Source organism: Pipistrellus hanaki (genome assembly GCF_964339955.1).
Source record: "Pipistrellus hanaki genome assembly, chromosome: 13".
Classification (NCBI taxonomy): Eukaryota; Metazoa; Chordata; class Mammalia; order Chiroptera; family Vespertilionidae; genus Pipistrellus; species Pipistrellus hanaki.
Genome location: NC_140515.1, coordinates 23,279,587 through 23,300,481, shown reverse-complemented (window position 1 = coordinate 23,300,481; position 20,895 = coordinate 23,279,587). Strand labels below are relative to the sequence as shown.

General features: G+C 54.7%; 2 protein-coding genes across 5 annotated transcripts in view; one reads left to right on the top strand and one right to left on the bottom strand.

Moving 5' to 3' along the window:
• NEK4 (NIMA related kinase 4) overlaps positions 1–2,295 on the bottom strand; it is a 30,689-nt gene extending 28,394 nt beyond the window's left edge. Inside the window, exons 1-2 of the mRNA XM_084902951.1 lie at positions 2,035–2,295; positions 100–366 (exon numbers count right to left, since the gene is read on the bottom strand). Of these exons, the coding sequence (XP_084759077.1) occupies positions 100–366; positions 2,035–2,127 (360 nt within the window). The 5' untranslated portion in view covers positions 2,128–2,295. The remainder of the gene's footprint in view (positions 1–99; positions 367–2,034) is intronic.
• A 2,657-nt stretch (positions 2,296–4,952) lies between these two features.
• On the top strand, positions 4,953–19,001 carry ITIH1 (inter-alpha-trypsin inhibitor heavy chain 1). Of its 4 annotated transcripts, XM_084901588.1 has the most exons (22): positions 4,953–5,116; positions 5,318–5,338; positions 5,663–5,829; positions 6,264–6,368; positions 6,712–6,874; positions 7,413–7,526; positions 9,461–9,586; positions 9,671–9,787; positions 10,678–10,846; positions 10,931–11,056; positions 11,977–12,158; positions 12,442–12,627; positions 13,639–13,778; positions 14,326–14,480; positions 14,565–14,576; positions 14,929–14,949; positions 15,409–15,480; positions 15,586–15,699; positions 16,706–16,907; positions 17,711–17,883; positions 18,477–18,588; positions 18,730–19,001. In XM_084901588.1, exons 1-22 carry the CDS (start codon positions 5,018–5,020, stop codon positions 18,857–18,859), a joined length of 2,706 nt encoding a protein of 901 aa, XP_084757714.1. In that variant the 5' UTR covers positions 4,953–5,017; the 3' UTR covers positions 18,860–19,001. The 4 variants fall into 4 exon arrangements, with proteins under 4 accessions (XP_084757714.1, XP_084757715.1, XP_084757713.1 ...); XM_084901589.1 differs by lacking the exon at positions 14,565–14,576; XM_084901587.1 differs by lacking the exon at positions 14,565–14,576 and having other exon boundaries at positions 14,326–14,494; positions 14,931–14,949.
• Positions 19,002–20,895: the final 1,894 nt, after the last annotated feature.

Here is a 20,895-nt window from a genome sequence, read left to right as displayed (position 1 = left end):
AAAAATACATTTTTCTCATGTACACATTTTGGGAAGAATCTCCCTCAAGTCCACCCTGGCCCGTTGGGGCAACCAGGATTCCGTGAGTCTGGACAGTACCTGCAGGGCCATGGCGATCTGGACAAACCACTCCACCACCCGACTCTCAGGCAGAAGCTGCCCTTTCTGCTCCTTGAGCTTCCGGTACAGGTCACCTCCCTCGCAGAAGCCCATGACGATGTACAGCAGACCGTCCCCGCCCTCCCAGGACTCCTTGTAGGTGACGATGTTGGGATGCTTCAGCTGGGACAGGAGCTGGGCTTCTTGTTCGGCAGCTCGCCGCTCTCTGCTGGAGGCATTTCGAAGGTTCAGCTTTTTGATGACATACTATTGATACAAAGAAAACACGTGTTTTTACAATGCACGAATAAACATACAGCTTTATAGGTTCAGAAGTACTTAGCGCTCTCCTGAATGTCCTCAAAATTAATCTTCTAGAGCAGTGTTTCCCAAACTTTTGACATATGTGTACCCCTTCTATAATTTTCTAACGCTGAGTACCCCTCGTACTCATGAGAACGTAGAATTAGGCGCAGCTAAGCACGGTGCAGTGCATATCCCCCCCAAACTCCGGTGCAACGCGTATCCCCACCCCTGGGGGTAGCGTTCCACACTTTGGGAAACACTGTTCTAGAACCTGTCGAATCACCTAATCATTTTATTATTCAAAAAGCACAAAATTGAGGGGGGGAAAACCCTGCTCTCACTAATAGTACTTTTTATAGGTCAGACTAATAGCAGGGTAGTCACCAAAAAAAATTCTTCAGACAGAATGGATCCACGGGTTGTATTAAGTTTTCAAAGGGATCCATAGCCCAATAAGGTTAAAAATCATTGACCCTCAACATACAAAATTATTCCCACTTAAAAAAAAAAAAATCAATATCCTCTCACACCTGATAAACTACCGTCAATCAATCAAAAGACCACACAGTTAGTATTCAACAAACACATATCTAATTGTGCTCTGTAAAATGTAATCTGCCCAAATGTGAGGGGCTATCCTCAACTCAAAAAAAACCAATGACTCCTTCGCTCACACACACACCTTTGCCTACTGACTAACTGTCTTATGCCTGAGCTTTTGTTCCAGGCAGAGTAACCAGCACCTGAGCCAAGGAAGAGTAGGTGAGAGAGCCTTCTTATACTTAGGTGGGCATCTGTAAGCTTGCCTGGGGCAGCCCCATGGTGTTGGTGTGACTAACGGCACCTCCTTTCGGTTTCAAACTTGTCCCAGCCTGTACAATACATTCTATGGTCAACTTCTTTATAAACCACACTAAAGAACTGGCTCCTTACCCTGAAGCTGAGATAAAGTGCTTTAAGGAAAGGAGTAACACTACACCTGAGTTGCAGAGCAATCGCTAAGATTGCAATGAAAGGGATGGATTGGAGAAGAGCAAGTCGTGTGGAAGGAGGGACGGACCAGTGGGAGGCCTGGATAATCGTTTCCCTGGAGATAAAGATGTCCTGGCTTGGGGTGGTACCAGTGGAGATGGAGAAGAGCTTGCCTGCTTGGTGGACAAATGAATGGGGGTGAGGGGAAGAGGAGAATCAATGGTGAGGGGCAGAGGGGAACCAATGACTCCCAGGTGCCCAGCATGGCAAACTGGCTGGCTGGTGGTGCTCCTCACTGCAATAGGGACCGTGGGAGAAGTTTGGCAGAAAGGTGATGGGATGAGGTCTAATTATGCCCACTAGTCTCCAGGTCATATGCATGGGGCCCGTCCTTCAAGGGGTAATATTTGCCAGGCGCTGTGTTAGGTCCTGAGAACGTTTGCTCCGGGAAAGTGTACATCAAGCACACCAATGAATTCACAAGAGAAGTACGGGGTGTTCGGGGTGCATATTACGGAAGGTATGGCCTAGTCTCAGAGGAGTGGGACACTGGCTCTGAGGGAGTCCCCTGCAGACCACCCCGGGATCTAACGTTTGGACAGAGCAGGCGAACCCCTGCGTGTTCCCCGCCCCCTGATGGGCCCCAGCTCCGCCGACCTGCCTGCCGTCCCGCCGGTGCCTCACGAGCGTCACCTCCCCGTAGCTGCCCCTACCAACGACCCGCAGGTAGCAGTAGGCGGCCAGGGGCATGTTCCCGGGTGCGGCGCGGCAGCGGGCCACAGCGAAGGGCCCAGCTCATGCCCGAGAAGCTGCCGGGCCGGAGGCTGCCGAGAGGGCCCGGCTGGGCCGCGAGCGCGAAGGCCAGGCCCACGGAGACGCCGCTGCCATAGCGATCCCCGCCGGCGCCACTCTGCGCATGCTCCGGCGGCCCGCGGGGCTCAGCCGAGCTTCCGCCGCCCCCGGAGGACCCGCCATAGAGCCGAGGCGCCGGGCGGCCAGAGCGTCTCCGCCGGGCCGGCGCTCACTCTCCGCTCCACCGCCCAGAACTCCCGGGTTGCCGGCCAAAATACAGTCATGGGGGCTGCCCGCTTGTGGAGCATTTGTTCTAAGTGCCTGGCGAATATTGATCATTTATTTTAGGAGTATTTATTGCCCATCTACCACGTGGCAGGCTGACAAATTCCCTCCTGGAGCTCCCATTCTAATGGGAGTAGGTGGTAGTGACAGACTGTACTCTTGTCACTTTCCCCCTCCATCCCCCTCCAGCAATCCATCTTATTTTTTTAATCATTGCCATGTAAATTGGATATATCAATACGCTTAACTCCTAAACATTTTAGCTGTATTGAGAAGTGCAAAGAAATCCATTAGGATCCCAGCCAGCCCCCTGCATTAAGTGACCTGACCAAACTCTGGCTTGGTTTCCAACAGCTTGAGGCAGTAGCCCTGGGAGGACCAACCCTGGCCCGCATTAGAGGCCCGCCTACGAAAACTCAAAGCTACCGAAAAAATGTATTGATTGTTCCAGGCAACACGTCCCCTCCTAGAGCATTTTACTAAAAAAAAAAATAATAAATAAATAAAAAATTAAAAAAAGCTTGCAATTGTTAAACCTTCCTGTGTCCCTTTGAGGAGATAGCTATGTTAATAATCTACAGCCCATGAGTGTCTTTCTCAAGGACCTGAATTCATCTCTTTGAAATAAAAGATTTCTTCTGTCTACCAATTTTTGTCCAGTTGAAGCAATATCACCCCTGTTGGAAATACAATAAAAGGCTAATATGCTAAGTGTGTAGTCATCCAGTCAGCCGTTCAACCAAATCAAAGTGTAATATGCTAATGATATTCTAAGGCCACTCAACTGTTTACTATGGGATGCACTGACCACCAGGGAACATGTTCTGACCGGTAGGTTAGCTTGCTGCTGGGGTCCGGTGGATGGAGATGGAGTGAGATGGGCCAGACATGTCCTGGAGCCCTCCTGCAGCCCCTTCCTGGCTGGCCAACCTCCTGCATCCCTCCCCGGCCAGATTGCGCACTGGTGGGCTTCACACTCACCCACCTGCTTTTCTCTCCCCCCGCTTCACTCCGGTCCCTTCCTGCTCAGCTCTGTTTCCCAGGCACCTCCTCCAGGAGCCTTCTTCTCAGCCCTGTGGGGATGAGCTCCACCCCTTCCAGATTTTTATTGCTCTTTCATTCTTACCTGCTCCTCTTTAGCTTCTGACCACTGGGCTTTGGCTCACTGAGCTTCCTTTGACTTGCATCAGCTCCTTTTCCCAAGCATCAGCTCACGGAACACAGCAAAGCACTCCCGTTTCATCACTGTGGTGCACTAGTGCTTGGCACTGTGCCCAACCTACCACAGGGTGATCCATACTATGTAGGAAAACTTCAAGGGTACATTTTAATGTTGATTCAGCTCATCTTTTACAGAGGCCAGAAAACAGGTCAAAAGGTCTTGATGGCCTGGGGACAATAAACCTTTCCCAGAAGCTGCTTTGTGAGACAAAGTCCAGGACAAGCAAATAGAGATCAAAGAGGTCCCTGGGTCCCCTCACCATATCGGGGTCACAGCAACCAGTTCATTTCACCCAGGGCCCTGGAGTGGGTTCACCCAGGGCCATGTCTGTCCAGTGTTCTGTGGTTTGTAGGAGACAGTGAGGGCTTGGGCCTAAAAATTAAGAAATTGCAGGTAAAAGAAGGGTCTTTGACTCAGCTTCTCCCTTCTTCCTAATAACGCAGAGGGCCTTTCTGCCTTTACATGATAGGCTTGGGCTTTGGAGACTAAAAGATCTTGGATACCTGCTCTGTCCCTTGCTGACTCCTTGCATCAGAGCTCAGTGCTGAGCCCCAATGCAACACGGGAGTCCCTCACAGGCTCAGAGGTACACCAGGAGGCTAAATCAGACAATAAAGGGATCAGCAATACATGACACACAGCCAGTCCTCCATTATGAAGAGGGGCATTCATTGTTGTCTCCTTCCCTGGTGGGAGAATGCTGGGCTACTTCTGTTCTTCTTTCCAACTCTGGGCGAGAGAGAGATGAGGCAACTGTCCTGAAGGAGGAGTCACCCATTACCCATCCCTAAGACTGCCTAGGCCACCTCTGGGAGAACTGCTAGGGTAAACTCCTGACCAGACTCAGAGTGTGCCTCCGCAGAGAACTGCCATGAGAAACGGGCACGGGCAGGCCCTTTGCAAGCCACAGGCCTCCCTGGCCAAAGCGGGACTTGCTGACAAGTTTGCTGATACTTAGAGAATTTTGAAAGGACACTTAACAAAGTTTAGAAATCCACTTTTAGCTGTGGCTTCATGACACATGTCATCGTGTCACCAGTGCTGCCCTGTCCCAGACCCAGAGTTAGACAAGCAGCCGGGGTCTCCCCAACTCACCTTGTGTGAGTGCAGTTCTGTACAGAGGGGCAAGCTCTGAGCCTGGCCAGTTTACACAGTTTAGGACCCCTCCTCCCCCGCAGGGAGAAACCTTTCACTGTCAGTTTTTTACTCCCCCTGCTCCCCAATTGTAATATTTGTCTTCATCCTGTCTAATGTTTAATCCATGTTTATCTAGCACTTTATTGACCGATGCTCTGAGTGAAGAGACAAGGCAGCGGGAGCCTTGAGACCAGGGTTGGCGCCATGGGGCTGCGGGTGCTGCTGTGTGTGTCCCTGATGTCCCTCCTCACCCTGCAGGCCCTGCCCGCTCAGGCTTCACCCCAAAGGCCCAAAAGCAACGAGGTATGTGGGTAAACCCTCAGGTCAGAAACAGGCAGCTGGGTCTGGAGGGGGCCTGGGAGGGGCACACAGGGACTGGGGCTTCCCTTACCCACCGTGACCACCTCTGACTGGAGCGGGAGGCCAAGGAGCAGAGCATGCAAGCTGCATACCTTAAAGAAGCCTGAGCAGTCACACTCACACTGACCCCGGTTTGTTTTACAGAAGCGACAGGCTGTGGACACAGTGAGTGACTCTCCGCAAAGGAGTCTGTGGTGGGGCCACTATGACAGCCGCGATTTCCCCGTCCCCCGGGGGGTGTCCCTCTGTTAGTGCTCTGGGTCGAGGGACTCCTGTCTCCTGGAAATGGGGGCTCCCCACCCCACCTCATCCCCAGGTGCTCGGTCTGAGGCAGAGAGAACGGATGAGTCACCCTGGGAGGTCTGGTTTGTGCTTCAGTCACCTTGTGTCCGTCAGGCACCTTGTGTGCTGACCCCAACACAACACAAGGCCTCTCACTGGCCCAGAGGCCCCCATCCCAGGCCACCGTGCCCTCACGTCTCACTTTAGAGTGTCGACGGCGTGGTCATCCGGAGCTTGAAAGTCAACTGCAGAGTCACCTCTCGCTTCGCCCACACTGTCATCACCAGCCAAATGGTCAACAACGCCGACCAACCGAAGGAGGTGGCCTTCGACGTGGAGATCCCCAAGACGGCCTTCATCAGTGACTTTGCCATGTGCGTGCCCTGCCTGACTCCCCCACCCAGAACTGTCCCCTCACTGGGCCCAGCCCAGGACCACGGCCCAACGTGGCCAGACAGTGCCCCGTCTCCTCCTCTCTTAAAGGGCCACAGGCCAGTCCCAGCTGGGAGGGGAGAACAGTCCTGCAGGAGGTCTGTTTTGGGCTCCCATGGAGGACAGCACACTGGGGTCTTTGACCACGTTTCCAGCTCTAGGACCCGAAGAGCAAAAGCTACTCTCTGGGCTCTGGCTGTGGCTGCCCAGCGCACTGCCAAGGGGCCTGTGAACAGAGGGAGGCCAGCAGGAGATGCACCCCCCACCCCCATGAGTGCTCACCTGCACAGGGCTTTCTAGGGTCTGGGCTGAAAGTACCTCCAATATGGGTGGTCAGGGAAGGGCCCCTCCCCTGAGGGCTTCCTCCTCCCTGCAGCACAGCGAGTGGGAAAGCATTCATCGGGGACATAAAGGAAAAAGCGATCGCGTGGAAGCAGTACCGGAAAGCAGCCGTCTCAGGGGAGAATGCCGGCCTCGTCAGGTGAGTTCCGAGCCCTGCTGGCCGGGTGTTTGAGGCAGCCTTCCCCTCGGGATAGACCTGAGGGCCCCAGGCTGATGGGAGGTGAGCACCCTGCCCGCACGCAAATGCCAGCACAGGCTGGTGCTGACTTGCCTGTCCCCTAGACCAGCCTGCAGGAGAAGGGGGCCCTGACCTTGGGCCCTGACTGTGACCAGCCAACTAAGACAAGGGGGAGGGCCAAGGATACCCGGAGCAGCACTAGGATAAGCGAACTTGATTCGGAGGCCCGTGCTTTAGGTGGCAAGAACCACATGTCACTTCACTTATCATCTGCCTGTGTTGCTACCTCTGGTGGCACGAACAGGGCCTCGGGAAGATCGATGGAGCAGTTCACTATCCACCTCACCATCGGGCCCCGCAGCAAGGCCATGTTCCGGCTGACCTACGAGGACGTGCTGAAGCGAAAGCTCATGCAGTACGACATTGACATCAAAGTTAAGCCCAAGCAGCTGGTGCATCATTTCGAGGTAGATTGCAAGTGACCACAGGCTCAGGGGGACGGTCTCAGGAGCAGGGCTCCTGCCTCTCCCTCACTGTGGCTCTAAGCGTTGGCCTGGCACTCCTCGTGTGCCATCCCACACCTGAGCACACAAGGGAGGGGACTAACGCCTCAGGGTGGGCTCTGATGGGCAGGGAGCTCCCTGAACCTTTCAGCCTCCTCTCTGAGCCTCAGCTTTCTCATCTATTAAATGGGAATTCCTGTCTGTCCCAGGACTTCCACAAGGATCACAGGAGATAATAAATGTCCAGGTAGTTTGTAAACGGAAAGTCCCAGGCAGCATGAGGACTGTGGTTGTCTCTGACACCTCCATGTGGCCGAGTTGAGGGGTGCAGGCAAGCACACCCTCATTTGGCCAATATTTTTGGAGTGCCTACCAGGCCCTTTGCTGGAAGCCAGGTGGGCGCTGCACACAGTAGGTGGCCAGGGCACATGCTGGCTCTTGGCTGAGACTGGATGATGGCCCAAATGGGAGCCTTGGTGCAGGAATTGCTTCAATGATGCAGATCGACGTGGACATCTTTGAGCCCCAGGGGATCCGCAAGCTGGATGTCCAGACCTCCTTCCTCCCCAAGGATCTGGCAACTCAACTCATCAAGAAGTCCTTCTCAGGCAAAGAGGTATCTGGCATGGCTTTGGGGGCTGGGAGGTAGGGTTGGTGGCCCTCTGGGAATTCTCCTTCTGGAGGGTCCAAGCTTGTCCTGGGAACCAGGCAAGGACTTCAGGCTTCCACCGGGATGAGAGAGGCAGGTGTTTTCCGGCTGGTATCCCAGGGGAATTAGCACTCCTGGCTCTCAGAGCCAGTTAGCAAAAGCCTGCGTGCTGAGGCTGGGGAAGGCACCCACAGTGGCTGTAGGTCTGGGGTGAGTAGCTGGCTTTTTGGAGCCTCACTCTCCTCTTTGCTTGTCTCATGCCCTAGGAAAGCATTCAGGGCACATGAGCAAACGTCAGATACTGTCGAGGTTAGGATTCCAAGCTCTAGTGTTCTTGGAAACATAACCAAGTTCAGACAGGCCTTTGGCCTACCCAGCCACTTGCCACTCACCACCCACTTGCAGGAATCCCAGAGCCCCCTGCCTGTGCCTCCCCAGTCCTGGAGGAATATGGCATATGGCGGGTGATGCCTCGCTAGTGCCCTCAACTGGAGCCAGGAGCAAACCCTTCCGTTATTATGTAGTGTTAGTAATGACTCAGACATCATTTAAAATAAATGATTTTTACAGCTTTTTGTTTGTTTGTTTTTGTTTTGGTGGGGGCGTCCTTTTAAACAAAATGTGATACCCTTGAGTGTTAGCAAACATGCCTGTTTTTAGCAGGGGACCAAAGGGAGGGGTCTTTGTCTTCCTATCAATTCTTGCCAAGTTTTTTTTTTTTTTTTTTTTTTAATGAGCATATCTTATTTTTATAACAAATAAAAAAAAATAAAGAAGTCTTAAAGAAAATGTGGAGAGTACAGAAATATGGAAAAGAAATGGGTACAAACCACCCCCCATTTCCCTGAGCACCAAGACCAAGCCAGTCCAGATCGCAGCTCCCACCTGGGCCCTTCCTTCTGGCTTCTGCTCCCTGCTTCCAGGAGCTTCTGTTTCCCCGCATAGGGCTGTAGCCCGGCTTTTCTACTCCATAGATTGAACTGACGGATGTTCTCCTGCTGTCATTCTGCTTTTTTTTTTTTTTTTTTTAATATATTTTATTGATTTTGTACAGAGAGGAAGGGAGAGAGATAGAGAGTTAGAAACATCGATGAGAGAGAGTCATCGATCAGCTGCCTCTTGCACACCCCCTACTGGGGATATGCCCGCAACCAAGGTACCTGCCCTTGACCGGAATCGAACCCGGGACCCTTCAGTCCCCAAGCCGACGCTCTATCCATTGAGCCAAACCGATCTTGGCACATTCTGCTTTTATTTGTACCCTAAGTGGTGATGCTTATTAAAGAACATGCAAAGGTTCAGAAGCATCTAAGCAAAGGAACAAGCTTTCTTTCCTACTACCATATTTTCCGGCGTATAAGACGACCCCCCTAATTTTACAGTTAAAACATAGGTTTAGGCCTATGCTCTCTGTATAAGACTACCCCCCACTCCCAAGGCAACACCAGTTCTTTTTTTAATAGACCACCTCTCCGACTCTGGCCAATCTGAGCAGGCTTTTTACTAGAACATAGTGTAGCTTCAGGTACAGAACATGTAGCTTCGAGTACAGAACACAGTGTAGCTTCGGGTACAGAACATGTACCCTGTGTTCTAGTAAAAAGCCTGCTCAGATTGGCCAGAGTCGGAGAGGCGGTCTATTAAAAAGAGAACTGGTGTTGCCTCGGGAGTGGGGGGTAGTCTTATACAGCGAACATAGGCCTAAACCTATGTTTTAACTGTAAAATTAGGGGGTCGTCTTATATGCCGGAAAATACGGTACCTACAGCAGCTGGGTGAGGGCCACACCTGACTCATTTCTATGCCCCCCACACACCCACACACTTGATATTGTTGTCTTTGCAAACATCCTATTTGCAACTGCACACGCCAGTAATGCCTGGTGCCCTTGCTGGTTCCAGGGTCATGTGCTTTTCCGCCCCACCGTGAGCCAGCAGCAGTCCTGCCCCACGTGCTCCTCCACCTTGCTGAATGGGGAATTCAAGGTGACCTACGATGTCCATCGAGACCAGATCTGCGACCTCCTGGTGAGCCCGAAGCTTCTGGCCCACGACTCAGAAGGTGGGCGGAGGTGCTTGTGCAGAGGCCTCACTCATTCCTTTGTGTTTCAGGTCGCCAATAACTACTTTGCCCACTTCTTTGCCCCCCAAAACTTGACGAGCCTGAACAAGAACCTGGTTTTTGTGATTGACATCAGCAACTCCATGGAAGGCAAGAAAGTGAGGCAGGTAAATGGTGCCTTTACATCTCACCTAACGGGAGAGTCCTCAGCCCTATCCCCACACCACACTCGTTCTGCTGCCGGAGTCTGGGTTTGGGATTTCTGCTCCTGCTCAGAGGCAGGGTGACTGGAAGGGAAATGCCAGTGGTTAGGGGTTCTGGAATCACCTGCTCCCTCCCAGTGCAACTGTGGGCAAGTGCATTCACTTCTCAGTGGCAAAATGGCAATGGTAATTGTGCCCACAGGGCCATGGGTTATTGATGAGGGAGTGCTTGGAAGATGAAACCTGGAGATAAATATGGGGGCTCATGGGGAGCCATCTTGTAGCAGGTGGCTCACGGTGCTTTTAAGTGTCTTGTCCATGGTTCAGTGGAACCACAGCTGGACAAGCAGAGTTATTTTGTGGTGGTTGTTTTTTTTGTGTGTGTTTGTCTTTTTTTTTTTTTTTTTAATTGATTTTTAGAGAGGGAGAGAGAAGGGTGAGAGAAAGAGAGAGGCAGACAGAGAGAAACATGGATTTATGTATTCACTGGTTGCTTCTTCTGCGAGCCCTGACCAGAGATCGAACCCACAACCTTGGCCTATTGAGACGATACTCTAACCAGGGCAGGTCAAGCAGTTTTAGCAACTCAGCCTCCTGGGGTCCTCTTTCTGAGTCCCACGCCCCTCGAACTCCAATTATTTCTTCTCCGCACACGGGGTACCTTTGCCTTCTCTCTCCCCGTCACCAGCCCCAGGGCCCTGCAGGATGCTCTTCTCCTGGCGCCACCTGGCCATCCCCTCCTACTGGCCCACCATGTACCTCTGCCCCGGGGAAACTCTGAAATGCATGTCCGGAGCCAACAGAAGCCACTCTCCTGGGGCTCTGTCCCTCCACTGACTGTCCTGTCCTTGCAGACGAAGGAAGCACTCTTTAAGATCCTGGAGGACATACGGCCTGGGGACTACTTCGACCTGGTCCTCTTTGGGTCTCAAGTGCAGTCGTGGAGGGGCTCCCTGGTGCCGGCATCCGCTGCCAACCTGCAAGCAGCTCAGGACTTCGTGCGGCGCTTCTCCCTGGCCGGCTGTAAGGCAGGCGTCTCGGGCTGCCGTGGTGCTGTGTCTGTGTGCTAAGAGTGAGAGCACAGGCTGGTCTCTCTCTCCTTTGCAGCCACAAACCTGAATGGAGGTTTGCTCCGGGGAATTGAGATCTTGAACAAAGGTCAGAGAGGCATCTCAGAACCCAGCAATCATGCCCCGATTCTTATCATGTTGACAGATGGCGAGCCCACAGAGGGTAAGCGCCTGGAGGGCGGCCTTGGGAGGTATGACCTCTTCATTCCTGAAGGCATTCGAGCTTCACTTGGAAGCCAAGCACTGGGGGACACTGTTGGGGGTCAGAAAGGTGCAGGGCAAGGCAAATACTGATCTAAAGTCTGCGGGAGCTCCAAGGCACACTTCTGTCCTCAGCTGGGGGAATGGGGACGTTCTTGCACGACACAGCATTGCACAGGGCCCAGGAGGCAGGCAGGATGCCGAGGGTGAATTTAATGAGCTGTCTATTCAGCACCAACTGGGACCAAGCACAGGACAAGGGACCAAGGCGACATGCCAAGGGAACAGACATGTCTGTCCTTGAGGATCCCAGGGTGCTTGGGGGAGGCAGACTCAGGAACAGAAGCTCTGTCGAGGGTCCTGGAAGAACATGGTGCCAGAGGCTGTGGGACCACAGACAAGGGGCACTTGGCCCAGAAAAGGTCTCAGAAAGACTTGTGGAGGAGGTGACCTCTGAGCTCAGACTGCTGGGAGTTAAGGAGAAGCAGGAAGGGATCCCTGGCCGAGGGGGCAGCTTAAGTAAAAAAAAAAAAAAAAAAAAGAAGAAGAAGGAAAAAAAGGTGTGTGCACTGCCCAGGAACTGCAGGCAAATGCAAAATAGGTGAAACAAGGGTGGAAAGGTCAGCTGAGCTTCACAGGCTACAGGAGGAGCATGGGAGGGTTTGGAGTAGAATCTGATCTGCTGTGATAAAGGCGTGCAGATGGGCAGGAGCTCTTAGCAGCTGTTGCAGTTCCACAGTTAGCCAGCAGAGGCGATGCTTGTGGGAACTGAAGACGCCTAAGATGGGGAGGCTTGGGCCCCAGGGAGTGTACCTCCAAGTGCCCCTGTGCTCCGCGTGCCTGTGAGCTGGTACCCAGTCATGCCTGGGTATGTGGCTGCAGGAGTGACCGACCGTACCCAAATCCTCAAGAATGTCCGCAGCGCCATTGGGGGCAAGTTCCCGCTCTACAACTTGGGCTTCGGCCAGGATGTGGACTTCAGCTTCCTGGAGGTCATGTCCATGGAGAACAATGGACGGGCCCAGAGGATCTATGAGGACCACGATGCCTCCCAGCAGCTTCAGGTCTCCTCCTTCCCCCACCCGGCCCCGGCCCCCAATGCACCACCAATGGCAGCCCATGGGGAGCCCCGCCTTGGCAGTCACTTGCCTATCAGCTTAGAGGAGCAGATAAAGCTTTGGCATGGATCCAAATGAGCTGTGCACCTCAAGCCAGTTACATAACCCTCCTGAGCCTATGCTTCCTTCTATGAAGTGTGGGTTCCAACACCCCACTTTGTGAGTGGGTTCCCCATTGGGTGCCCAGGGGAGTCCATCAGTTCTGAAGCTGCTTTTCCCATCCCTGCAGGGCTTCTACAACCAGGTAGCCACCCCCTTGCTGGTGGATGTGGAGTTGCAATACCCCAAGGACGCTGTTTCGGAGCTGACCCAGCACAGCCACAAGCAGTACTACGAGGGTTCGGAGATCGTGGTGGCTGGGCGCATCGCTGACCAGAAGCTGAGCAGCTTCAAGGCGGATGTGCGGGCCCTTGCGGTAAATAGCGGGCCATGGAGGGTGGGGAGGCCCGGCAGTGCCCAGGGCTGCAAACCTACACTGTTCCCCACTCCTGCATCATGCAACACCCCCTCCCCTCCGCCCCCCGAGGCCTGAACATTCCTCCATGAAGGTGTCTTGGGGACAGGATGGTATGAGGCCAATACGGCCTTGATTAGTTGAAGTCCCTTGGTCCGAAATGGACCACCTGTAACTCCTCACACCATTCCCCGCAAGGCACGGGAGAGCAAGAGGCCAGCCTCTTCCTTCCCACTTGAACAGCATTTCCTGAACACCTACTGTGCACCCGGCTTTATGCCAAGTCTCAGAGCGTGTGTCCTTGTGCACGTTGAGGGTCAGGATGTGTGAGACCTGGACCCTGCCCTCGGTGCGGTGGAGGGTGCAGGACTCAGGCTTTGAGTGAGGAGAGCTGACCTGGGCCCTGACTCCACCCCGAGCAGCTTGGTGACCTTGAGCCAACGGACCCAGCTCTCTAGGTCTCTGTTTCCTTTCTGTACCATGGGGGGAACACTACTGGAGAGCTGTGGGGAGTAAGTGGAATAGTCCACACACTGTGCCTGCACAGCGCCCGGTGCCTGGACGCCTGTGGGAAGCGCTGCCCATTGTGGTAGCGGGGAGAGAAGGGACATCTATGTGCTGTGGCAGCTCGAACGGTGCCGCCCCCCAGCAGCCGGGCAGGTGTTCGGAGGAGCAGGGCATGGTGGAGATAGCCACATGGTGGGAGCAGCCTGGAAAGACAGTCATTCCATGGGGTCAGGGCCTGGTTCTCCTAGCCCTGCGATGCCCAGGCCTAGGTTCACAGAGAATGCTCAGTAAGCTTTTGTGGGAAGAATGAGTAGATGGGGATGAGGAGAACAGGCTTACAAAAGGGGGCTGCTGAGAAGGAAGCCGCTGAGATCAGGCTCGAGTGCGGCCCCTTGGAGCCTCAAGCACCAGCCAGTGGTTGTGCTCCTCAGAGCTCACAGCCTGTCTCCCCATCACAACCCTCAGGATGGCCGAGAATTCAAGACAACCTGCCTGGCGGACGAGGAAGAGATGAAGAGACTCCTCCGACAGCGGGGCCACATCCTGGAGAACCACATCGAACGCCTCTGGGCCTACCTCACCATCCAGGAGCTGCTGGCCAAGCGGTATGACCCTGCGGCTGCCGGGCAGGCACTGTCCACCCCAGAGTACCCCTCACCCTCAGATGTACCGTCCTGCTATGCTCACTGAGTTAATATCAACCAGTCAGTCAACAGTGTGGGCAGGGCCCACTGGGGTCACAGGACAGCCTGTTCTTAGCCCAAACCGAGCTACTGTGGGGGAGGCCACCCTTCACCCTGTCCAGGCCCACTCACTCCTCACAAAGTGTAGGAGAATGTCGTCATCATCCCCATTTCACAGATAAGCAAACTGAGGCTCAAGGAGATGAACCCACTTGCCCAGAATCTCACAGCTATTCAATCCTCGGAGTATTTCTGAGGCACATCCCCGAACCCTGCCAAATCTCCAGGCTTTCTGTGTGGGAGGTCTAGAAGTCATGAGGTCCAGGATGATAGCCACTGACCAAGGACACCGTAGGTGCTCAGTTCATGTTTGGTGAATGAGTGGGCGAGCACATGAGTGAAAGGACCCGGGAGAGCAAGTCCATTGCCGTCCAAGCTGCGGGGCCTGGAGCAGGTGTCTGATCCGCAGGATGAAGTTGGAGGGGGAGGAGAGGGCAGAGCTGGCGGCCAAGGCCCTGCGGATGTCGCTCGCCTATCAGTTTGTGACCCCGCTGACCTCCATGACCATGAGGGGGTTGACTGATGAGGATGGCCTGGAGCCCGTCATCGACAAGCCAACAGAGGGTATGTTCTCTGCAGTGGGGGAGGCTGTGGGCCTCGGGGAGGCTTCTGGGGGCTTTAATTCTCCTCCCTTTCTCTCCCTTCCAGGTTCTCCCTTGGGTGAGTTCTGAAATCACGTTGGTTTTCTCCAGGGGTTTCCAGTGGCTGGGCAAGTGGCACGTGCCCCCGAGCTCAGGCAGGCAGCTCCCACCGCATCTCCCTGCCTCCAGCCCTTCGTGGTCTCTTCTTCCCCACGTCGCCACACACTAGTTGCTGCCTCCTGGCACAGCCTGAACCCTTGCTGGCCTCCTGTGGGGCCTCGTGTGAGCGCCTGTCTGTGGAGGGCTGGGACCCCAGGAGGAGGGTGGGCCCGGGCCTGAGTGGCCTCTGGGCCCAGGGTGCTCTTGGACAATAAGGTGCACATGCCTTCTGTGGGGGGCGGCAAGGCTGACACTGTTGTTGTCCTCCACAGAGATGGTGGGACGCAAAAGGAGTAAGTGGCAGCCTTCTTGATGACACACAACTCTACCTCTCTCCCCAGTACTGTCCCTCAGCTGTGCCTTCGGTCCCGAGCAAAGCCTAGGTGTTTCCTGGTGAGGACACCCAGCCCAGGCTTCCTTCCTTTGCTCCAGCTCTCCTCCTGCCTCTCCCTGCGAGTCCTCAGACAATTCCCTGAGGAGGACCTGGCCTCCCCTCCCTTTTGCCACCAGCCCCGTCAGGTCCCCAAGGCAGGAGACAGAACAGATGGGCCCACTGCCCTGGGCCAAATTTCTCTTCCTGCCTCCAGAGAGGCATCCCGGGCTCTGGGTCCCCTCCTGCTCCGGGGCCTCAGGGGCGGGAGGGGCCTTGGCAGCTCCAGGGGCCTTCTAAATGCCATCTAAATGGCATTTAGAAGGAAGGCCACCCTGCCCTGTGGCCTTCCTTCTAAATGCCATTCACTCCTGCCGGTCAGCGTTCGTGCTGCCGGCCTGGCAGGAGCCTTCTCAGACTCAACCCACTATCCCGAAGAAGCCAATCACAACTGGTGAGTCCTTGGGAGGGCCCAGGGGACACCCTGCCTGATTGAACCCCGGCCCCGCCGGCACCATCTGTCCACTGCCCAACCTAATGGACTCCATGCTGTTCCCAGTGGACACTGACCCCCACTTCATCATCCACGTGCCCCAGAAAGAGGACGCACTGTGCTTCAACGTCAACGAAGAGCCTGGTGTGGTGCTGAATCTGGTGCAGGACCCCAACACAGGTACGGTGACATCACACCCTTTGCCAAGCAGGGCAGGGCCTGGGCTCCTCTGCCCTGGACATTCAGCCACAGACAGGACAACGGCTGGGGCTTCTGCTTCTTACAGCCTGTGCATCTGTCTGTCACTTGGCCTCAAGTTGCCTTTTTCTCACCCCATCCACCTTCTCGCTTCACGTGTGGGTGACCCGTGCGGGTGCTCAGGACCCCACATTTAGAAGGGCCCCGGGCTCAGTTTCATAGTTCCCGGTTGCTATCTTAAAATTCTTAACAATTTTTAAACAAGGAGACCCTCATTTTCATTTTGTACTGAGACCTGCAGATTCTGTAGCCACCCTGCCCTGCCTTTCTCCCCGGAATGACTCCTCAGCATCCGCCTCCCCGGCAGCGCTCAGGGGGTGGGGATGACTCCTCTCCACCTCTCAGTCACTCTGTCCTCCCGGTCCAGTCAGTCCATCTGCACACGTTTGTGGAGCAGGTGCCAGGGGCCGCCGATGCAGCGGGGACCTAGACTAAGTCCCTGCTCTCATGGAGTTTCGAGGAGACAGACAGGTGAACACATCCGTAGATGGCAATTTAGGAACATGAGACCTGCTGTGTTAGGACAGAGATGGCAGGAAGGGCCTTTTGGCTGCTCGGGTCAGGGGAGGCCTCTGGGAAGAGGCCCCACAAATGTGTCTACAGAACCTACTGCAACCTGCCCCTGTGTCAGGGACTGGGGTCAGAGGGAAGGAGCAGGCCAGGCTCTACAAGACCCCTTTCAGGGCCCAGACCCGAGGGCTCCATGCTGGAGAGGTAGTGCGGTGGGAGGGACGAGGAGGGAGGCAGTGCTGTGTGTAGCCTGGACCAGTCCTGAAGCCTCCCCTCGGGAGACGAGGCCCTTAAAGATGGCGTGGCGTGGGTGGGGTGGCGATCTCCCCGACAGGAGGCAGGAGCAAAGGCAGGCCAGTGTGTGCTTAGTGAGAGCTGGCCCGCCCCCCAACCTGGATGGGCCCTTACCCCATTGCAGGCTTCTCAGTGAATGGGCAGCTCATTGGCGATAAGGCCAGGAGCCCTGGGCAGCATGAGCCCACATACTTCGGACGGCTGGGCATCACAAACCCGGCCACGGACTTTCAACTGGAAGTGACTCCTCAGAACATCACCCTGAACCCTCGCTCCCATGGGCCTGTGTTTTCCTGGAGGGACCAGGCTTCGCTGCGGCAGGATGGGTAACTGGGCTGGGACTGAGCCTGGGCAGGGAGGCAGGGGCAAGGTGGGGGAGCAGGGGAGGCAGGGGGTGGGGGGTGGGGGAGGCAGAAGCCCCAGAGCCAGCTCTGCTGTGAGAGCCTGCTGGGCCCTGGAATGACCTTCATGTGGCCTCCGTGTGGGCTGTGCAGACATGTAGGGCTCTGTGAACCACTCCATTTCCCTCGATCTCTGGACATGTGTTCTGGACCAGCTGCCCGGATGCCTGTGTTCCCTGCCTCCGCCCCCCCCCCCCCCTCATCTCCACCAAACAAAGCTGACCACCTCTTCCCAGGAGCCCTCCGAGTCTCTTCCTCTATTGAACTTTAGAGTTCTCTTTCAGCACCTGCTTAGTATGCCTTATCTCGAGTTTTTCCTTTATTCACACCTTCATTCAACAAACTCCTTTGAGAATACTAATGCTGGGCAGCAGAGCTATAGGAAGAGGTGATATGTTGGAGTCAAAGAACTCAGACTCTGACATTAGATAGGCTGGAGTCCAAGTCCTGGCTCTTCTGCTTATAGCTGTGTGACCTTGGGCAAGTTACTTAACCTCTCTGAGCCTCCGTCCTCACAGGATCAGAGTGAGAACTGAATGGTGCAGTTTGCAAGGGCCCTATATTCAATAGCAGCATGTGGGGAGAAGCATAGAGCAGACAACACCCAGTCATTTGGGAGTGAGAGTATGGGGGGGGGTCATAAGAGCTGGACCCCAGAGGAGAAGGCAGCTAAATGGGGAGGGATGCAGTGCAGTCACTTATGTCCCCATGGCCACCTGCCCCTGCAGGGTGGTGGTGACCATCAACAGGAAGAGGAACCTGGTGGTGTCTGTGGAGGACGGAGGCACCTTTGAGGTTGTCCTGCACCGGGTGTGGAAGGGGAGTGCCATCCACCAGGACTTCCTGGGCTTCTACGTGCTAGACAGTCACCGGATGTCGGCGCGGACACACGGGCTGCTGGGTACGGCTCACCAGGCGGGCAGAGCTGTGGGGGTGGGGCGTTGAAGCCAGTGGACTGGTCAGCTGTGCAGTTGGGCATCTGGTCAGGGTAATCTCCAACATAACTTCCAAGGCTCAAAGATCCAAAGAGGGCTTGTCCTGGTGAGGGTCTTGACCCTCAAAAAGGCTGTGATGACACAAACGCACAGTGAGACCAAAGTGTGAGTAGGCGGGGGAGCAAACGGAGAGAGCAGGCAGGAAGGTCCGGTGGGCCCGGAGGCCCCTGGTGGGATGGCCCTCAGCCACAGTGCTTCTCCTGTGGCTTCCTGCAGAAAGAGTTCTCTGGGGGCCCCCACCCACCAAACCTCTCTCCCAGATTCCTTGGAATTGGCCCAAAAAGACAGGAGGTGTCACCAGCTGACAATACAGCTGCTTCTCTAGAGCAGGTGAACTAAATGAGTGGCTTTGATGTCAAAATTTATGAGAAACAGTCAAGCTCTTGGGGAAAAAAAAAAAAATCCAAGCAACTCTTAAACCTCCGGTGAGCACCTCCTAAGTGCAAAGCATGAACAAAGCTCTCCGCCGGTGACAGCTGCCTCCAATGTGCCTTTCCAGGACAATTCTTTCACCCCTTTGATTACAAAGTGTCCGACCTGCACCCAGGCTCCGACCCCGCAAAGACAGACGCCACGATGGTGGTGAAGAACCAGCGGCTTACCGTCACCAGGTGGGTGGGCTGCTCTGCCCTTGACGTTACCCATCATTGGTCCAAGCCTTCCTCCTGGTGTCACATGGGTGGGCGGGCTTCCTGGGAGGTGAAGCCCTGCTGGGTCCTAAAGGTGACCCCAGCTGACCTGTCTCTCCCCAGGGGCTCGCAGAAAGACTATAGCAAGGACTCCCGGCATGGGGTGGAGGTGACCTGCTGGTTCGTCCACAACAATGGGGCCGGACTGATCGATGGTGTTCACACTGACTACATCGTCTCCGATATCTTCTGAGCCCCTTAGCCAGCACGCCTGTCCTGCCTTGGAGGAAGATGGCATCCTGACCTGTTGTCCAGACCACACCTCCCTGTTCAAGGGGGTCTCCTGTGTCAAAGCATCCATGACCTCCATTAAAGATAGACTATGCCTCTTCCAAGCTGCCTGCTCTTTGGAAGGGACGGTGGCAGGGAGGCAATTCAAGATGCTGCCCCTCAGAAGGGCTCGGGGGTCCCAGCAGAACGGGAGGCTGGGAGGTCACCCACATCCTCCACCTGCACCCCATTCTGTTCTCCCCTGCCGCCTGCCCCCTGCCCTCAGCCCTCTGAATGCCCTGAGAGTACCCCACAGCTCCTGCCACAGGTTCAGGGACCAAAGGACACTCTGGCAGCATGCACAGGAATGACCAGCCCCAACCACTCCTGACTCAGTGCTTCCTGTAGCCCGGCACTGTTCTAAGTGCCTTCGTTGAACGAGCTCAATGCATGCTCCCAGCAGCACGAGGGGGGACTTTTCTCAGGCTCCTTGATAGCTAAGGAAACTTAGGTGAGGCAATTTGTCCAAAATCACTCATCTTCTAAGTGGCAGAGCTGGGATTCGAACCATGCTGCCTGGCATCAGCATCTGAGTGCTTTACTACTCGCATATCAACACTTCAGTCTGATGGGAGATTGGTAGCCACAGCCTTGTGGGATTTGACTCTAGAAATTCCAAGGCATCACTTAAAATGAACGTATGAAAGAAATGCTACCAGAAGTCTCCTCAGGGTCTCAGGAGACAGTTCCTGCCCACACCCTCCGCTCCATTCCTCCTTGGGGGGTTTGCAACCTCTGACAGCGAGACAGAATTTCCCAAAGGCAGAGGCGGCCACTGCTCAGAAGCTGGGGTTTCAGGGGCCAGGAACAGCAGCTCTCTGGCTCCTAGACTGATTCCTGGAATATTCCACCAGGGTCCTTCCTTTCCATGACATTGCCTTGGGCCCAGCTAAAGCCCAATGTCCAAGGGTGCAGGTGCAGGGATCAAGGTGAACCTACACCTCAGGATGCTGCTGGCCCTTCAGGTGAACGAGGACAGGTCCCCACTCACTCCTTTCCAAAGGGTTTCTGCTCTTTCTCTGTTCAGTTCCCACTTCAACAACACCAACGCTGAGTTCCACCGCCGCTCCAGCCCAGGGAACACAGAGCCCTCCATGGCAGGTGGCGGGGCGGCCGATGGAGTTCCAGAGACCAATCAGTTGTCTGGAGTGTCCCGGACTTCTCCAGGGAGAGCCGTGAGCTGCCAGCTGGGGTCACTCTGAGCAAGGCTCTGCCCAATTGGGGCCTCATTTGCCCGTCCTGTAGGAAGGAAATGGGTGAGTCTCAGGGTCTCTTAGGTTCTATCCTAATCTAAATTCTGCATGATGAATTCTTAGGTCTCTCCAAGTCCCCAGCTATCCCTCAGGAGCCTCTTGAGCAACCTCAAATTGCTATTTCAAGTTGTCCCTCCCACAAAACGCAAAGTATTTGGGGATGAGGTGGTTTCTCGCTCTGTTTCTCTGTTCCTAGAAGTTACCTCTCTCTGCACATCTCACAGTCAGGGGCAGAAACTTCAGCCAAGGCCATGGTACAATCCATAAATAAGCTGCCCTGTGCCCAGGCATCCTTGTCAACTCCATTAAGAGTGGATAGAGCGTCGACCTGCAGATTGAAGGGTCCCAGGTTCAATTCCAGTCAAGGGCATGTACCTTGGTTGTGGGCACATCCCCAGTAGGGGGTGTGCAGGAGGCAGCTGATCGACGATTCTCTCTCATTGATGTTTCTAACTCTCTATCCCTCTCTCTTCCTCTCTGTAAAAAAATCAATAAAATATATTAAAAAAAAAAGAGTGGCTGAGTGGGCTCGGCCAGTGTGGCTTAATGGTTGAGCTTTGACCAATGAATCAGGAGGTCACGGTTCAATTCCCGGTCTGGGCACATGTCAGGGTTGCAGGCTCAATCCCCAGTAGGGAGCATGTAGGAGGCAATCGATCAATGATTCTCTCACTCATCATTGATATTTCTATCTCTCCCTTCCTCT